General features: G+C 41.7%; 1 protein-coding gene across 1 annotated transcript in view; it reads right to left on the bottom strand.

Moving 5' to 3' along the window:
- DNAH3 (dynein axonemal heavy chain 3) overlaps window positions 1–10,482 on the bottom strand; it is a 103,693-nt gene extending 93,211 nt beyond the window's left edge. The window contains exons 1-6 of the mRNA XM_032802097.2: window positions 10,370–10,482; window positions 8,028–8,129; window positions 4,844–5,069; window positions 3,381–3,450; window positions 1,281–1,470; window positions 499–688 (exon numbers count right to left, since the gene is read on the bottom strand). Coding sequence (XP_032657988.1) covers window positions 499–688; window positions 1,281–1,470; window positions 3,381–3,450; window positions 4,844–5,069; window positions 8,028–8,129; window positions 10,370–10,402 — 811 coding nt within the window. The 5' untranslated portion in view covers window positions 10,403–10,482. The remainder of the gene's footprint in view (window positions 1–498; window positions 689–1,280; window positions 1,471–3,380; window positions 3,451–4,843; window positions 5,070–8,027; window positions 8,130–10,369) is intronic.
- Window positions 10,483–12,396: the final 1,914 nt, after the last annotated feature.

Genomic DNA, 12,396 nt, shown 5'->3' with positions numbered 1-12,396 from the left:
ACTAACATGGCTACCCTTCTGATACTTGTCTACCGAAGTTGACTCTATATTAATTGAAGTCTTACGGTGCTTAGTAAATAAGGATACTTGATGAAACTGGAATTAAATGTTGCATTATCATGGATTGCATCTACATGGAAATCTAGAGTGATTCCACTGACCTCAAAGGAGTAAGCCATGTGGGCAGGGGTGGCTCTAGGTATTTTGCCACCCCAAGCACGGCAGGCAGGCTGCCTTTGGCAGCTTGCCTGCGGGAGGTTCGCAGAAGCCGCGGGACCAGCGGACCCTCCGCAGGCATGCTGCCGAAGGCAACCTGCCTGCTGCCTCGCGATGACTGGCAGAGTGCCCCCAGTGGCTTGCCGCCCCAGACATGTGCTTGGCATGTTGGTGCCTGGAGCCGCCCCTGCATGTGGAGCTGAGAGGAAAAATGAGGCCCTTTATTTTTGGACTGAAAAATCACTGCATCTGCCAAAACTACTGAGACGTTTGCCCTCTTACCAATGTTTTTCATGAGGCTGATGTGGTAGTCATCCTGAATCTCTTCTGTTAAACTATGAAGCAATGTCTCCAGATTTGGGTTGGTAAGCAAATGATTTGGAATATGCTTTAAAATCATGTCTTTCACTTCTTTATCCTGGGGCGCCAGCATGTCTTTCCGTATTCCATTATGTATGTAATAATAATATCTCTGTAAAAATAAAAATATCCTTATTATATTGACTTTTAAGACAGAGGACTGACTATGATGAAACATTTTCCAGGTTTGTTTGTTTGTTTTTTTTAATCTCCTCAACCCTTTTCACAGATAGAAAGCACTTGGACTATCATGTGCCTTGGTTATTTCAAACTTGAGTTCCTTTTAAACCAGTACAAATTTCTGATGTAATTTTTAGAGTGGTTCCATCTGCTTAGATATATTGTTCTGGGCTGGACCAACTAAAATTTAGTAAAATTTGAAGCGCAAGGCAATAATATGAGCAGTTACAAATTTGGTTAGATGCGCTTAGATGTAACCCTCTGGCCTGGAGAACAGACTGAGGAGTGAGAAACTATTAAAAGAAAAAGGAAACAATTGGGAAGGAAAAGGAGGCAGATTAGGGTTAAAGAAAGATTTAAACACAGTTTGTTGTATTTAGTTTTTATACATGCTTTGTCTGGTGCATATAAATTTTCTTCTTTTCCCAATTTATGCCCAATTTAAGTGGGCATAACTGTATATATTCATACTCCCGATTATGACTATCATCACTTTTCTCAACTTAAAAAAGTGAAGTTAATACCTCTATATCACTTTTCGAAGGTGACTCTTCTTGCTTATGTATCTCCTCCTCGTGTTGAAGCATGACAACAAACTGTTCTTCTGGAGTCAATGGTTGGGTGTCTGAATAATATATGGTGCCTAATTCTGGACTATGTCTATCTGAATATAATGAATTTGAATCTATACTGTACAGTTGGGTTGGTGTGGTTCTGAAACAAAAGGGCACCAGTTTAGTATACTTACAACCAGAGATGCATTCTCATAACATTCTGGCCAAATTCATGCCCTGTTTTCCAGTGGCATTATGCTGAGGATGAACATGGCCTGTTCTACAGTACTCAACTATTCATGAAGATGTAGTAAAGCCATACACCAAATTGCTTCATTGTAAACAATATACCTGCTGCCTTATATGGTAATATGAAAACTAGCAAGTATATTACAGGTAATGGCAGTGTATCTTACAATATATATATACAATCCCCCAGTTTGAAATAGTCCAAATTTGGTGACCTTCTGGTCATGCTGCAAAAGACATCTGTTTGATAGGGCATTCAGAGAGGGCTGGCTGATCATTTTAATGCTGCTGACTTTTAAATTGCATTGTTAATGTGTGTTGGGGCACCTAGTGTCTTGGATAGGCGTCTTTTAAGTTATTTTTAAATCAAAATAAACAAAACATAGAAATATGTATGGGTAATTATAATGATAAAGGTAGGTAACATTATTATAGGCAAACTGGTAGCACCACCTATTATTAAGGTTGACTGACATTTTACATCAGATCCATTTTCACTTGTGTATAATTTTGCCCAACTTTAACCATTTAGGCTGAAATTTTCCATGCCAGGTGTCTACCTGAGGTTGAATACTTGTGGATAATTAAAGTCAAAGTGGTTCAGCCATTTCTGAGAATGAGACTAGAGAAAAATATGTTTTGTGGGACTTTTTTTACTCATGTTACAATCTGGTAATCTTTTCTTTGAACAGTTCTAGTTCCCCCAGGCATGAAGCAGTGTTTGAAATGTGATACACAGTGGCTTCTGTGTCTGAGATGTCCCCTTTTTGCTGTCCCCATTAAAATCTGCCTACATTTAGCCAAGTTATAAGCCACTGAAAAATCACAGTTCGCACATAGGCAGTAAACTTCTTAGATTTTGGAAGATAAATTCCACAAAGATTCCATCCGGCTTGGGCATGTTCTAGCCAGGGGCTGAGTAGAACTTTCCCTGCAATTGCAGCCCTGATGGCCATGATGGCCCGTCCAGGCACCTGAACTGAGAACAGGGAGTCTATCTCTCTTGTTCTCTCAATGACCTCCCCAGCTTGCACACACACTTGCAGGCGCCTGTACTGAATGCAGAGGGAACATCTGTGGGGGGAGGAAAGGGAGAAGATGGAGGACAAGAGTAGACGGGGGACAAGGGTCCCAGATGAGGAAGACCAAAACTGAGGCTGGAGGCTGATAGCAGGGGAGTGGAGAGGAAAACTGGAACTGGATGGGCAAGGACACTGGGACAAGGAGCCAGGGAAGGAGATTGTGATTGGGAGCCAGTAGGCACAGGGAACATGGGCAAAGGGTTGGGAGAATCGGGAACCCACTGGAGGCCAGGGTATGGGAGACAGATCAGATGAGGAGTCAGGGGAAGGTGGGAACAGGTAATGTTTGGGCAGGGAGATGAACTGGGAGAAAAGAAACCAGTATTTTCCCACTGTTCAAAAGTACTGTATCTCTGAAAAACTGATAGTGTAACTAGAGCATATTTCTAGGTGTCTTGCGACTACTGCCTGTGAATATATCATCCATCCATGTACACCCCAGGGAAATAGTTCAGTATCACAAGTCATTAAACGTGCCATCTTATATGCTAGAAGTGAAATTCATTCCTCTGCAAAGGACCAGCAAAAAGTGACACATGAGCTTTCTGCTGGCCCTGTCTGCTCAGGCAGGAATGTCACAAACAGATTTTATAAAAGACATAAAATTTTATTGTAACTACATCCAAACTGAGAGAAAAATGAAAGCAACAGGATACTGTAAATGTGTCAAACTGCAGAGCTCTAGCTCTGAGACTTATTTCAGCACTCCACGTCTTTATGATCAACTATGGTACATTACCTATCAGATTCACATATGCTTCTTTGTGTAAGTTTGAGCCTCTTCTCAGAAGGTGCAAATTCTTTTGAAGCTGTAAGTATCAGTCAAGAAAATAATTTGTAATAAGGTTATTTCAAGTTATTGCAAAGAAGCGATACGTGAATTAATTACAACAGACAGTGAAATAACAGAAAAATATAATCTGCACATAGGCGGCTAGGGTCCTTATTCAGCAACGTACTTAAACACATGCTGAAGTACCTTGCTGAACTGAGGTTCAGGAAAGCATTCAGCATGTGCTTAACCTTAAGCATGTGCTTAAGTTCCATTGACGTCAATGTTTCAGTGTTTTCCTCAATAGGAATGCTTAAGTGAAATAGAACCTATATTTCTAACTTTTACATACAGATAGTGCAATGTAATATCTAAAGATAGTGTGATAAAATATGAAGTTATAACAAATTCACTATATATGACTAATTTGTGGACAAGAGGCTGTTATGACAGGCTTTTCAGCCATCTAATGCCTTTTCTCCAAGGAAACAGACCCTGATTATGACTGCGTTCCATTTCATATACCTTTATTCCTTTGAAATGCATGTGGATCTAAGAAAACAGGCAAAGAAACAATGGTAAGAGGCTTAGTAACCAAAACAAAGCCTATTTAAGTAGTGTGCAAGAGAACAAAGTGGACACAAACTCTTTTGTCAAATTCCCAATCATTTGTCAAGATGAAAAGAAAGGAAGCAACGGTCTGGATTAACAGACAACAGCTTTACACAAATAAAGTAAGTAATGGGAAGTTAGCATACTACATTATAGCAATCTTTCACCAATAGCAGTAGTTTATGATGAGATGCTAGAATCTTCAGAAGAAAGTTCACAAATTAAAAAGTAGATTTTAAATTGTTGTGACCTTGCGTTTGCATACCATACAAGGCTCTTCACTAGGAAGGAGAGCTTATGTGAATGTAAGGATTCTGTTGCTCATGCACATTATGAAAGAATCCATCTACTGTTGATACTGACTATGACTTGCTGGGAAATAAGAAGTTTGGTCTGTGAAAAATGTTGACATTTTTAAATTTGATTTCGGTCCACACTGAAATGAAAACAAGACATTCAGAATTTTTTTGTGATAAAACATGATACCACCCTGCCTCAGAATAACCAATAACCTGGTGATTAGGATATAGGACATGGAGGTTCACGGCCCAGTGTCTGAACGTGGGTCTCCGACATCCCAGATAAGTGCCCTAATCACAGAGCTATTAGCTAATCTGGCATGGGTTTCTTTCTTGCTCAAGTTGTATGGGCTAAACCTCTGACTAAACTTCTGGCCATTTTATAACCAAACTTCATCCAAGAAAGATTAACAGGAGAGAATGGTCACGTACAGTGACTGCAGATTTGTACTGCTAATTAAGTATGCAGAGATCAAATGAGCCATTAGGCAATGTGCTAATATATGCAAGTATGGATACATGGTGAGACTGCTCTCTGCTTCGCTGAACCCAATGTTGCTCTCGCCATTGCAGGGGGCACCATTTTATGCAGATCTTTCAGTTTTAGATCACGTGCAGTAAGTGTGTAGTTATTAGCTATGGAATCACTCGGGCTTCGGTAATAACGCTGTTCTTTAAATGGAACCGCCAAAGTCCATGACATTCTTTGCATCAAAGGAGGATAATAGCTGTTCTTAAGGACAAGCTGAAATTGAAAAATAGTAATACTATTAAGTCATTGGGCTATCTATGAAGTGTCTTCCTGTAGCTAGCACAAGAAAGAATAATTGCTATTTCTTTAGCCTGAAGTCAGCCTAAAACTCATGGCTCTACCACATCACAAACACCAGTTCACATTTTGCACTGACTGATATTTTAAAAAATCTATATGTTTATATAATGCTCATGAAAATTCCAGATTGACAGGCCTGAAGAGTGAAGTTAGAGATGAGCGACAGCGCAGGCAGCAATACTGCAAGCTTCCCCACACAGCCCTGCCGGTGAGCAGGGCCAGAGCAACCACTTAGGCAAACTAGGTTGCCGCCTAGGGCGCCTAGTGGTTGAGGGAGCCTAAAAGCCCGCTCAGGTGAGGAGGTGGAGTGGAGGTGAGCTAGGGAGGGGGGGACTGGGGACGGCCTCCCACAGTAACGGGGGGCGGAGGGCTTTACAGGGGAACCTCTCCCCGCCCCAGATCACCTCCACACTGCCTCCTCCACTGAGCACACAGCCTCCGCTCTAAGTCTCCTCCAATCAGCGCCACAAGCCTGGGAGGGGAGGAGAATTAGAGTGACACTGGCGTGCTCAGAGGAAGAGGTGGAGACGAGGTGAGCTGGGGCAGGCTCCCCAGGTGGAGTTAGCTGCCGCGGGAGGGGTCTCCCCAGGTGGGGTTAGCTGCAGGGGGGATTACTGCTGTGGGGGGGGGCTCCACGGGAGGCAGAGGCTCCTTGGTGGGGGTTTGGGTGGGGGGATCCCTGGGTCGGGGGCTGGGTTAGTCCTTTTTTAGTCCCATTTTTCCCAGCTGGGTTAGCTGCCACGAGAGGGCTCCTCTGGTGGGGGAGCGGGGGTCATGGTTAGCTGCCGTGGGGGGGGGCGGGATTAGCTGAGCGGGAGGTGGTGCAAGGTGGAAGTTTTGCCTAGGGCGCAAAACTTCCTTGCACCGGCCCTGCCAGTGAGCCTCACCCTTGAGCAGGAAAAAACAAGGGCACATCACTCTCCACAGCCACATGATCCCTTTGCCATTCCACTGAACCAGCCACCCAGAGAATTGGCCAGTGTCAGTTTCAGTGGTGTTTCCTATGATGTGGATGTTTTGTCGCTGAGAAACACTAAACTTATTTCATGCAGGCCACTTGAGGGGGCCACTTAGGGATCTGCGGTGAACTCAGTACTTCGTCCCGCTAGTGAAGGCAGGGGGCTGGACACAATGACCTTTCAGGGGCCCTTCCAGTTCTATAAGATAGGTATATCTCCATATATTATATTATTAACCCATGTAAAAAATACATCTAGTTGATTTTTCTCTTCAAGTATATATTTTATATCCTCATTGGTTTGATTTATAGCCAGCATAGTGATGCTCTTACAGCTTTGTCTTGATGTATAATATATTCTAACAATGGCAATTTAAAATGAACAGCTCATTTGTCATATGACTGTATATGGTAATATTCTTGAAAAACAAATGGTGTTCTTAACTTATTTCAGTCATTATTGGAAATTCATTGAATAATTTGAAAATATGTCTGAAATGTAGACTATTGTGGAAAAAAATAAATAATGTCAGGCTTAGGCAGCAGAAAAAAGCCTCTACAGCTTGTGTCCCCTGAAGAACTGACTACTGGCCTTCCGAGCTACTGTATCAGACACAAAAGCTGCACTTTACTTAGAAGAAGAAACAGTCCCCCTGCTGGCAGCCAGGAAATGCCACATTCGACATCACGTAGCTGTATCTAGCTGCCCCCTTCTGAGGAACACCATCTGTCACTTTATGCAGCCTGACTAGTGCATATGGCAAACAAGCCAATCTGGTTCATGGGAATGACAGTTGGGGACAGAAGTGGTGAGTTTTATTTTCCAGTGAGTTCTCCACCACCGCTCTGCCCTGAGGCCCCACCCGAGCTCTGCCTCTCCCCTAAAACCCCACCCTCTCCACCTCTTCCCACCCTTGCTCTGCCCTCTCTCTGAAGGCCCAGCCTTCGGTTTGCCTCTTCCCTGCCCCCACTCCGGCCCCTCCCTCAAAGCCCCCCACCTGCCTGCTGCTCACTGCTTTCCGCCCTCTGAGCACCTCCGCCAGCTGCCAAACAGCTGACTGGTGGCCCCCACCAAATAGCTGTGGCTGGTGAGTGCTGAGCACCACCTATTCTTTTTCCCAGGGTGCTTGAGCACCCCACGTAACCTTTCCTCACCTAAAAAAAAATGCAATGAAAACATAGCTACTTGCTTTTTCACCTCTCTTTGCATGACATCATTACTAGCATCAAGCTTTTAATAATTAAAATAGCTTTTTTTAATAGGTTATTGACATCCTGTCTTCCATTCCCTCACTTCTCTTTCCATTCCTTCAGGAGCTGCAATTAAACGTGTCTGCTCAGCTGGCCATCACCCTATGACCTCTGGGAAGGCAGAGTATTAAGACATGAAATAACTTCCTTCCATTTGTGTTACTGATGCAACTTTTTTTCTTCCCCAGTCTATCATGAGCTTTACTAAAAAAATGATAATGATATAGTTGGCCAATTTAAAATAGATGATAAAATCAGATTACAACTCCTGCTGTGGGTTTTTCTTATGTTCGATGTGGCTAATCTTATCAGTAAGGAAACAGGCATTCATACTGCTGTTAAAGTGCACTCATACTCCGTAAAGTCACATTTGAAAGTTCATAGGCTCTATTCTGTTCAGTTTCTTATACCTCACCCATCACCATGGTATCTGAGAGCTTTCCAAAAGAGTTTTCAGTAATGTAACTAGCATAAGTAACTAGGCTCTTGTATAATCCTATAATATTTGGAAAGGGGGAGAGTTAGATAAATCTAAAACCTGATTAGCAGCCTAGGCTGCCCTTTTACCTCATCATCTGCTTAAAACCTAAAAATATCCAATGCCTGCAGGCATTCCAGTACTCTACTTAAAAGTTTTATATCGGAGAAAAGATGACACTTACCTTATACAGTTCTGAGGGTTCAGTTGTGGTTGCAGCCGGCAGAGGTGGTAACTCTGGTATCCCTTTGGAATGACTCATATTATACACAGAATTATTTTGGGACTAGAGAGAATAAAAAAGTGTTTTACAAAAATATTTTGAACTGCATTGCTTAACAAAGGACTTTATTCATGAAGGATGGAGTCACTTGATTTTTTTACAAGAACAGTATGTTGCAACTGTTCAAACATAGGAGAGAACTGATATTCTTAACTCAGAGCAAATCAGGTTTTCTGGCAGCACTGTCATCTTTGACCTCTTCACAGCCCTGTGACAAATGTGTCTATTTCAAAGAAAAACCTGACTTTGGAGACATCTTTCACTCGTGGATAAAAACTCTGGAGCACAAGCTGATATTCCAAAATTTAGGTGCTCACGTTAGAAAAAAAAATTCAAGTGTTTATCAAAGTCTGCCTCAAGACACAGATGGCTCACACAGTTAGATGTAGCCAACAGGACCACAAGGAAGTAACATGGCCAGCATGACTTCCAACCTCTATTGATTTCACTGTGCACCAGAAACCCATTTTGTAGCTACGTGAATTAAGATCAAACAAGACTCAAACCCACACCCTTCAGGATCCTGGCTAGCACCTTAACCAGTCAGTCACCACACCTGTTTTGCTTTAAATATTTGCTCTAGCAGGTTTGGAATGAACTAAATATTGCAGCATTGTAACAGTGAATGCATACTCGAACGTGAAACTGACTAATCCTTGTCTAAGCTGAGTGAAATGCAAAAAGTAAATACAGGGCTTTTACTGAGCAAAGGAAATTAGAGTTCAAAAATTATTTCAGTTTCAATTCAGAGAGGGGCTGATGTGCTGAGATAGCTTTCTGGGATTCTATGTGGAGGTTTCTTAATACATTTCTCCCTTTTAGAATTTCTTCTTTGTGTGTAGAGTTCAGGAGGTGCCCAAGGAAATTATATAAAGCGACACTAGCAGCAAAGAATGATGGACTTGCAGACTCTAAAATTTTATTGTTTTATTTTTGAATGCAGGTTGTTTTTTTTACATAAGTCTACATTTGTAAGTTCAACTTTCATGATAAAGAGATTGCACTATAGCACTTGTATTTGTTAAATTGAAAATTTCTTTTTTGTTTGTTTTTTTACAGTGCAAATACTTGTAATCAAAAATAAAAATAAAGTGAGCACTGTACACTTTGTATTCTGTGTTGTAATTGAAATCAAAATATTTGAAAATGTAGAAAACATCCAAAATATTTAAATAAATGGGAGTCTATTATCGTTTAACAATGCGATTAATCGCGATTAATTTTTTTAATCGCTTGATAGCCAATATATATATATGCATATAAAAAAACCTAGATAACATTCCATATGGAGCTACGAAGCACATTAAAGGATCACAGAAAGCTATAGTTCCATACTGCAACAACTATTGTTTGGAATCTTCCAAGCCTATATCCCTTAATAGAGCCATAAATCCCAACTACAGCAGATGGGTAAGTGATAGCAGAAATGTGTAACATTTAAGTGCACAGTATTTGAAGGCCGGTGCATTAAATCACCATCAAAAGGGCAGGTATTATCAGTTGTAATTACACTTCCAAAATGTATTCTTATTTCTATAGGATGTTTCTTTGATACATTTTGTAGAAAGAGGCTATTAACTCTTGATTCATGTGGCCATAGCAGAGAAGACAGTCCAAACTGTATTCAGCCAATCAAATTCCTTCTTTTTTGATACCCAGTGAAGAGCTCATTAATAAATGGGATTTATAAAAGAAGGAATCCCTTCTTTTATAAAAGATTGACCTCCATAGACTATTCTCCAGCACACTAACACACAAGATAAATCACGGTTTTGGGCCATACTCTATGGTCCTGTATCAAGCAAAATTCCACTGAAGGCATCAGGAATTTCGCTTGATTAAAGACTGCAGAATTTACTGGTGTTTTTTTGTTTGTTTGTTTTTAAAGTGAACAAACAATAGAGTTTATTAGATGCTTGTTCTTCCTTAAAGTTCCAGGAGTTGGTAGGATAGTGAATATTCCTGCTAAGGCAGCTCTTGACATGCTATAAAAGCAATTCCAAACATTAATATCCTTTTAATTTAGCGTGCTTGAGCTATATTACCTTTTCAGAGGGAATACTTTACAGAGGCTAATGTGTGATTAATATTTAACCACGTGGAGCTTCTTTGAACACTCTGATCTGTAAACCAGGAGTAAGGATCATGAAGAATCCTTAACGATAAAGTGCCAATTGTGTTCAAGGTTTTCAAATTTCATTGTGAATACTTCACAGAGCCCCAACAATAAATCACTCACTTACCCTCAGGAGCCTTGGAGTCTGTGTTGGCTTCATTGTAAACTTCGGTCAAATTGTTTCTTGTTTGTTAAAATGTATAAATTAGGTCAATATTTTTCTTAAAATAAATAAACTCGTATTAGCTACCTGCATACAGAAAATTAGGGGAATAGTTTCAGGACATAGTCTCCATTCAGGAGACTAGAGAAAGTGTTATAATAGATGCCTGCTTTCCGGACACCTCAGCAGCTGGAAGGAAACAGCTCTCTTGAAACTCCCTCCACCTGTCTCTTCCTCAAGTTGTCTTCTCCCTCTCCCATGCTGGCCCCACTAAGACCTCTTCTCCCTGCTACTCAAGCTCTCTTCCTTTTCTACCCCACTTCAAGCTTTTTCCCTGCATCTTATCTCAAACTCTCTTCTATCCTTCTCCAGCTGTCCCAAGCATTCTTCCACCCACCTCCTTCCCCAAGCTCTCTAGCTTTCTTTGTTCCCATCCCCAGCTCTCTTCTCTGCCTCCTTCCATGCTCCTTTCTCCCCTCAACCCCATATTCTCTTCCCTTCCCTTTCCCACTGTCTCCCACTCACTCCTTTACGAATGCCCCAAATCTTAAGCAAACAATTTCACACATATTTATTGCTGTGAAAAGTGAACAAACATCAAAGTGTGAAGGAGGCAGACAGACAATGCCCACTAAGCCTCTTCATAATGTAGTTTATTGGGGCAGGAGGCAGGGGAGGTTTGCTGCCCTTCTTAACCACCTCCTTACCTGGCTGCAGCTCCTAGCGCAAGTGAACTTCTCTGACACTATGCCTTTCACTTCTCAGCCTGGTAGCCAAGGTGAAAGCATTTTCGTTGCTAGGAGACATAAGAATGACTCCTTTTCCCCCTCCCTGCTTTCCCACTCCTCCACAATGGCTGAAGAAAAACTCTACCCAGTGTAATCTTATGTTAGGATGACCAGATGTCCAGATTTTATAGGGATAGTCCTGATTTTTGGGTCTTTTTCTTATATAGGCTCCTATTACCACTCACCCCCTGTCCTGATTTTTCACATTTGCTGTCTGGTCAACCTATCTTATGTACTGCTGTAGCCAGGGAGGAATGGTTCAGGAATGGGTCTGTCATTGCTACAGGCTTGTTTACTATTATACTGCTGAAAATTACAGGGATGTTTTGGGACAGATTATGGTTACCTGGGGTAGGGCTGGGGAAACCACCCATCCAGCAGAGGAGAGGCAAATAAAAAACCTCAGATCTGAAAGGGAAAAAACATAAGGATTCAAATTCCTGAATCCAAACTGCTCTAGGCACTTTTGATTCTGTTTCTGAACCAAAACCCATGGGATCCCAGAAGTTTAGGTTCAGATGTGGGTGCTTAAACCCCCATGCTGCCCCAGCAGATTCATCTTGCTCCCCTCAGATCCACCTCCCGAATTCACTTGTCTTTCACCATCTTCAGAGAGAGAGAATCCTGGCATCCTGACTCTCTTCACAATCCAAGTTATTCAGAGGCTCCAGTGTGGCCACTACCCACACTCAGCCTGGTACCTCTCCCCTTGCAACCCCCTCAAGAGGGCTTTGACAACTACACAGCTCCCAGTGGGTCTTCTGCAAATGATAAAAGACAAAAACACCACATCACTTGTGGGTGAACATTTTTCACAAAACATTCCCTCTACATGCGACCTCTCAGTCCTCATCCTCAAAGGAAACCTACATACCTTCAAAAGATGAGCCTGGATGTTTAAATTCATAACTTTGCTAGACAGTAAATATCATGGACTGAATAGAGTCACTGAATTTATTACAAGAATCTACAACTCCTCCCTCCCTCATGACTGGAGAGATGTTAACAGGCCACTTCACCTAGAATGATCCCTTGAAATATGTGTTAACTACTTAGGTTAAACAATCTGTTCCACCTTGTATTTAGCTGTGACATTTCCCAGACCTGAAAAAAAGCTCTGTGTAAGCTCAAAAGCTTGTCTCGCTCACCAACAGAAGTTGGTCCAATCAATGGTATTAGTTGCTGACCCACCTTGTATCTCTA

Source organism: Chelonoidis abingdonii, chromosome 9 (assembly GCF_003597395.2).
Source record: "Chelonoidis abingdonii isolate Lonesome George chromosome 9, CheloAbing_2.0, whole genome shotgun sequence".
NCBI classification, from domain to species: domain Eukaryota; kingdom Metazoa; phylum Chordata; order Testudines; family Testudinidae; genus Chelonoidis; species Chelonoidis abingdonii.
Note: the sequence above shows the minus strand (reverse complement) of the source record. Positions and strands in the feature narration are given on the sequence as shown.